General features: G+C 30.6%; 1 protein-coding gene across 2 annotated transcripts in view; it reads right to left on the bottom strand.

Annotated features, from left to right (window-relative positions):
- Nucleotides 1–3,860: 3,860 nt before the first annotated feature.
- Nucleotides 3,861–7,161, bottom strand: part of LOC108737423 (retinoic acid receptor RXR) — a 69,667-nt gene continuing 66,366 nt past the window's right edge. For both annotated transcript variants that reach the window (XM_018470260.2, XM_018470259.2), the window contains exon 7: nt 3,861–6,476. In XM_018470260.2, the coding sequence (XP_018325762.1) occupies nt 6,226–6,476 (251 nt within the window). In that variant the 3' untranslated portion in view covers nt 3,861–6,225. The remainder of the gene's footprint in view (nt 6,477–7,161) is intronic.

Raw genomic sequence — 7,161 nt, 5'->3', positions numbered from 1 at the left:
ACAAATTAAAACAATGAATTAAATTTGAGGAATTAACGATTTTCTGTTAAAACTTTCCAGTTATCCCTTGTATTGCAGTTAAAGAATTATAGGACGTCCTTCGTATTTAGCTTAACTGAAGCGACATCTTGCGGCTGGTAGTCAAATGTTGTTATATATTAATTTACAGTTTTCAACAGTATTACAGATGACTACCAGGTTGTCGACAATAATAATAACACTAAATTCACGCGGTAAATCGTCTGATTTCCCAAGCATCTTATGCTCTCCTAATACATATTTTCAATTTTCAAAGTTTCGTTGGAATTATTTCGTAATATGGCAGGCGCCTTCACCATTCATTTTTGACTATAAATATGTGATTTGATGAACTACTTTTGCTTAATTTCATAAAAAAACAATGTAATTACACACTGGATTGCTTTATTTTTGTCAAATTCTATTTTATCTTATTTTAAAATATTATTTCTTAACAAAGATAAAGCTAACAAGAACGTATTTATTTAGCTCATTTATTGATATCAGGTATCATTTAGATCATTTATTGATTAATCTTTGATATTGGACGTGCATTATTGAAGAATTAAGCAAAACTATTCTGCCAAAGTTCGATTTTCATTCCTATACGTGGTTCGACCTTAAACCCAAAAAACGTAAAAAACACCATAAACAATAATTTGTTGGTAAAAATAAAGCAAGCGAGAGCTCTTTATATCATTTATTGGTTAATCTACATCATCAGTTATCACTTATCGATGAATACAGCAAAAATAATTGGCACAAGTTCGAAATCAAAAATTTTCAACTCGATTCGTTCGATTTTTATTCTTATACGTGGGTCGGTCATGAACGAAAAAAAACGTAAAACCACCATAAATAATCATTTTTTGGCAAAAATAAAGCTAGCCACAGCTACTTCTCATGAATTATTAATTAATTACCGTTATCAGTTGTCATTTATTAATGAATAAAGAGAAAAATTTGACCTAGTGTTCGATTTTAGTTCCCAAAAATAACCCATGTATAGCTACCTGTCGATCGTTTTTGGGAACCAAATTCGAACTTGTGCCAATTATTTTTGCTGTATTCATCGATAAGTGATAACTGATGATGTAGATTAACCAATAAATGATTTAAAGAGCTCCCGCTTGCTTTATTTTTGCCCAAAAGTGATTATTTACGGTGTTTTTTACGTTTTTTTCCGGTAAAAAACGACTCATGTATATGAACGAAAATCGAACTTGCAGAGAAGTTTTGTTTAATTTATCAATAAATATTAAAGATTACTGAATTAATGAACTAAATACGCTCTCGTTTTACCAAGTTATCAAATTTTATTGTATTTTGTGCATTTTTTTCGATCCAAATCGACCCATGTATTTTTTTTACTTTAATCAACAATAAATGACAACTGATATCGACAATTAAACAATAAATTATGTAAATTAGCTCTCGCTTGCTTTAGTTTTGGCAAAATATGATTATTTATGGGGTTTTTTACGTTTTTATCGGTCAAGTCAACCCATGTACAGGAATTAGGATAATGCAGTTGAAACCTGTAAACTAGATTTAATATTTAACTATCGGTCGTGAGATGTCGCTTCAGATACGTGAGATACAAAGGACGTGCTATAATTCTTTAACAGAAATATCGGGGATTATCAGAAAGTTTCAACAAAAAATATTTACATTAGCTATCCTTTTGTTCTTAAATAAAATTTTTGAAGGGGTAGGTGGAATTAGGAAAGAAAAAACAGGATAATTAATGTACAGAAGATGTATAATTTCTTTACATCGCTCTTTAAGACTGATAACACAAAATTACATAAAATACTTTTTTTCAATTTATTGTTGCAAACTAATAGCATTTATAATAAAAACAACGTATTAACACCAACAGATAGGAATTTCAAATAACAATACATTAATACTAACAAACTAGTTAAAAATAAAATACTTGTAGGACAAGAAAACCAATAAAATTTCGAAGAAAATACATTAAAACGCATGCATCATATTATACATAAACTGTCATATTATTTTTTAAATGCAAGATTAGGGAGTAAAACCCCCATAACCCTCTGTAGCCTTCACATCACCATTATATCCACCCAAATTACTTTTAATTATAACTATTATTAACAAAGTTCAACTTCATTTAAGCAAATATGCTCAAAAAATTAATTTAGAAAAGTTTTAACTATCAGCTTAAGTGCGATTACTAAAATTTGAAAATTTATGCTATAAAAAACAAAATACCTGTAAGAAAAAGACAAGAAAATAAACGAAATTTCTAAGAAAATACAATAAAAAGCAAAAAATAAGATGTCTAAATGTATAAGACACTTTTAAAAACAACTAAAAAGCTAAGGCAAAGAGGACTTGTTGGGGGCAAATTAAATTAATTATATCATGTATTCTCACCTTAATTAACTGTAGAATGTAACGTTCCAAAGTTTTATAAGTGTGTGAAGAAGACGCCGAACCGAAGAATGACATGTTTATGGTTTTCAAATAAATTTCCAATTATTCTCTCACCAATCAAAAATTAAATGCATAAAGTTGCAAGGTGAACACGTCAGCAGGAAATCAAAGTCAATAGGAAATCAAAAATTAAATGAAGAAAAAATGATAGATGAAAGGTTATTTTAGTAGCATCAAAATTAACTTCAATTCCCTCTGCATTTGTTGGTCAATCTGCAGAAGTGAATAAGAAAAACGAAAATTAATTAAATTAAAACGCTATTAAAAGTGATATAGTATGTGTTATCTTTAGTTAATGTTATTACTTGCCAATTCGTTGAAAAAAATGTATTTTTATGCTTTTTCCAAGAACGGTACATACAGGAGCAAAAGAGGACTGATATGAAGAGTCCACCTTAACATATGGTATTCAGAGTTTTTATGATGTTCCTGTAAAATGAAAGAGCATTTAGATATAGAGACTAAAAAACAAACCTTCTTGCAACTACGAACCATATATTACGAAAACCTGGTAGAGTTCAAGCTTCATCACATTGGATTTCTGCATCGATTGGCGGTAAATCTCTAATAATTTAACCAATTCTGTCCCACTTTTATAAAATTGAAATTATGTATGTTTTGTTTCCATTGCCTGACCACAATTCCAAAAATAATAAATACAAGAGCGAGGGAGATGGTGAAAACAATTCTCATACTGAATCATCGGTGATGTTCCTTTATTCATCGATCCATTGGCATAAATGAGTTGTTATTATAGAAACGCAAACTATTTTTTATTTTGAACAAAAATTTATTCAAAAAAATACTATGTACGTTTTACATAAAATGACAATTACTCGCTTTTACAATTCAGACATTTGCAACAATAAAAATCTTCAAAAATTTCAACAGTTAGTTTTCATATACACAAACACGCTTATTAATATTGTATTCTCTCGTCAGTAACTCATGTACCACCATTTTCTACGTAAAAATTTTAATTCATTACACAGAAAGAAGGAAAACAAAGAAATGATGCATAGCCGTTATTAATTTAAATCATTAGTAAATTTATAAAAGAATTTTTGAACACTAATTTCTAATAACAACAAAACAGAAAAGAATATTATAAATAATAGTTTTGGTAACAGAGTATTGGTAATAATATTTGTACGTAGAAAAACAGGACAAAAATGTTGACGTGTCACTAGCTATGAAATATTTTTTTTATATAATACATGAGAAAATTAAAAGCTAGAGAAACTACACACTACGATCGTATTTAATTAATAAAAACCCTTTTTTCGTGGAATGTCCAACTTAATAGTACTACTATATTTACAACCAAAAGAACGGAAGCTGCCCTACAACCTACACATAAATATTTGTTCCTTTCCTTTTTTCATCATATATCTTAACACAACGAACGATTTCCACCTAATCGTCATTGGAAAACAACTGATAACGTTACTATGGCAAATAACGGGACCTATCATAAAACGATAAAAAATCTTGAGCTTCAACAGTTTACATAAATGCCAACTTTTTAAACAATCTACAAGCCAACGCAGGCACTTTTCAATCACTTTCGAAAATGTCTTAGGTACTTCTTCAATAATTAATAACACGTTGCCCACCGTCTTCATTGAATATTGGATTCGCGCCAAAACTGAACACTTCCCGCGCGCAAAAAAAATAAAATAAAAACAAAACGTACTAGATTATTAATAAAATAAAAAAATACAAACGAAGTCAAATTCTTCTTTGCAGCTCCCTTTGCACTCGTGACAAGAACTGGCCACTGAAGAAAAAACACTCAATTTTCTAAATATCGCGCTTTTTGTAAATTCTTACGATCGATGAAAATTTTAAATTTTTATAGTTATATTTGCCAGCCAATGTTTACACAAAGAAGATTATAAGCTCAGTTTTGTGGAAATATATCACAAACCTTTGATTATAAATAGTTAATAGTGTTTATAATTTACTCTATACAGTTAAGATACTTCTGTACTTCCGATTATCATACAATTCAAAGTTCAAAAACCCCCAAATAAAAACAATATTAAAAGAGATTAAAGTGATTAATGCTGCCACTTAAGTATCCTTCTTCTTAACAGGTATACAAGCGGCTGCAATATTTATCAAAATTTTTAATATAGAAATACATATGAATAATATTCAGATTTGCAATAAAAATTTTTCAAAGCGCTTTTTTGTACTTTTTAGCAAAATTATTCGTTAAACAAAAAATAAGCAAACTGCAGAATTTCATTCAGAAGGCAGGAAAATAAAGCGCAAGATACATATTTCTAATTCGTAAATACAAAGAGATGCCAAATCCAATTGAAGGCAATCGAAAACGATATATTACAAAAAAAAAATACAATTACCTGCAAATTTAAATTAACATTAAAAAAAAAGATTGAAAATCCAAAACTAACATTTGCTTCTATGATTTTTTAAAATGGTAATTATATTCGTTATCCTTTCGTCCAATAAAGTACAAAAGAACTTTTGTAGTTACACCAGAAGCTAAACGACTTTCGAAACTCTTTTTTTTTTCGACTTCAATCTAAAACTGCTTTATACTTTATGTTTTCAGTGGCCTTCACTGCAATTACGAATTAGCACTAATTGGTTTCATACTTTCCTGACCTATCATTTACACTTTTTTGTGAACAAAGTGCTGCTAAGTCAGTTCACTTAGAGAAAGGTACACAATGGCAAATCGATGTATGCAGACTGCCTTAATGATCGTAACTGTTGGAAGTTATTTAAGGCGCCAGAGGCTTACGGTTGGGCTTTGATGGGAAACGACCGGCCATATTCCGAGAACTCGTTTAATGCCCATCGCCCACGCTGCACCTTTCTTTATGTGAACGGACTATACCACCGAGGGCATTTTAACAGCCACTTATAATTGAAATACACTTAATACTTTATCTACATTCAATAACGCACAGATATTTGTTTATACACAGACAAGAAGCAATTTAAGAACAAAAATTGCGTATCCAACGAAGCCTGAACGTAGAATGAGATCTAACCTAGCATTTTCAAACGAGACAAAATTCCCTTAAAACTTACTACATACAGCATTCTATAAAAATCGATAAGGTACACGATAAAAAAAATATAATAATTAACATGTATATACGTAAGTGTAATAGTTAATTAATAAAACCGCTTCGTTTATTATTTTTTTTTTTTTGAAGTCGAGACCTATGCAAAATATTTTCTAATGCATGTATAATATACCTAATATAATTAACAACCGAAAGGTTTGACTTCAAAAAAGAAAAAAAATTGAATGTACAATGGGACAATAAAAATTTTAACAACATATAATCCTTATTAATTAATATTAATATTATTGCACTAGACAACAAGCGAAAGCCGGAAGGTGGCACATACCATAAATATAGAAAACAAAATATACATCATCATAATTAGATAATAATTACAATAGTTAATTAATTGATTAATAGCTACAGCTATTACCGTTTTAAAAATTTCTGTTATGTAAATTTACACTACTACGCAGTAATTAAATGAAATCATTAATCTTGATTAATCAATCAATTAAATAGACATATACATGATCTGTATATAGAATATATTATATTTATAAATAGTACATTTGCGACACATGCAAATGTTATTTATTTTACATGATATAGAACACCACAGAAGAGAGACACGATAAGGAAAAAAAAGACCAAAAACCGATCCCCTTTTAATTTTCATACTTCAATTAAATTAGGAATCGTTCGAATTGTCTAGCATTTCCGTGAGGAAGGTGTCAATAGTGACGTCACCTAGCATCCTGAAGAAGAACAAATGTTCAAGACACTTGAGACCTATAGTACGTAGACCCGGTAATCGTAATAACAATTTCGCAAATCTGCCAGGCTCGCGGGGATGATGGGTCCTACAATACTCTTCTAATACTGCGTAAACCTTTTCCCGTAACATCTCCACCTCCTGGTGCGATTTAATGCCTCGGACGTCTGAGAAAAATTTTACAACTTACAACAAGGTAGGTGATCATATGGGCGAACGCCGAGCACAGAAAAAGATTAAAAGAGCAGAAATCCAGGAAGTCAATAAGGAAATGACAGAAAGGAAAATGGGACACCTGTTAAGACTGCTTAGAGACGTATTTAGTGTCCGACCGAAAGTTCGGTTTCGGTTTCGATTTCGGTCGAGTTTCGACAAAAAAACGAGTTTCGGTTTAGTTTCGGTTTCGGCGGCAAACCTGCGGAAACTACGACCGAAACCGAAACTGTGTTCGGGACTTCTCGCGCTCTGTTCGGTCATGTTCGGCGCGTTCAACATGACGAATTAAGTTTAGAAGAAGTTAATTTGTTCTTAATTAAGATAAAAGTGATTTATTTTGTTTTGTTTATTACTTAAATATTAAGTTCCTGTACCTATTGTGATATTAGGTAACAATAACAAAAGTAATTTTATGTTTAATATTATATAAAAAAAAGGCATGAATAATCTTCAAAAGAAAAATGAGTCTAGTCCAGAGCCGGGCAAACTCGGATCTTTTGCATCCCGAGTGATCCTCAAGGTTAACCAAGTAGATCCTCATTGATCCTGCGAGTGCGAGTGAGATGATTCTTTCCTTTTCTTATCCCTTCCATTTCGTAGGTGAGTCCCCTCTTCCATAGCCAAACCCAATAGTTT

Source organism: Agrilus planipennis, unplaced genomic scaffold, assembly GCF_000699045.2.
Source record: "Agrilus planipennis isolate EAB-ADULT unplaced genomic scaffold, Apla_2.0 scaffold143, whole genome shotgun sequence".
Taxonomy (NCBI): Eukaryota; Metazoa; Arthropoda; class Insecta; order Coleoptera; family Buprestidae; genus Agrilus; species Agrilus planipennis.
This window is presented reverse-complemented; position numbering and strand designations above follow the sequence as displayed.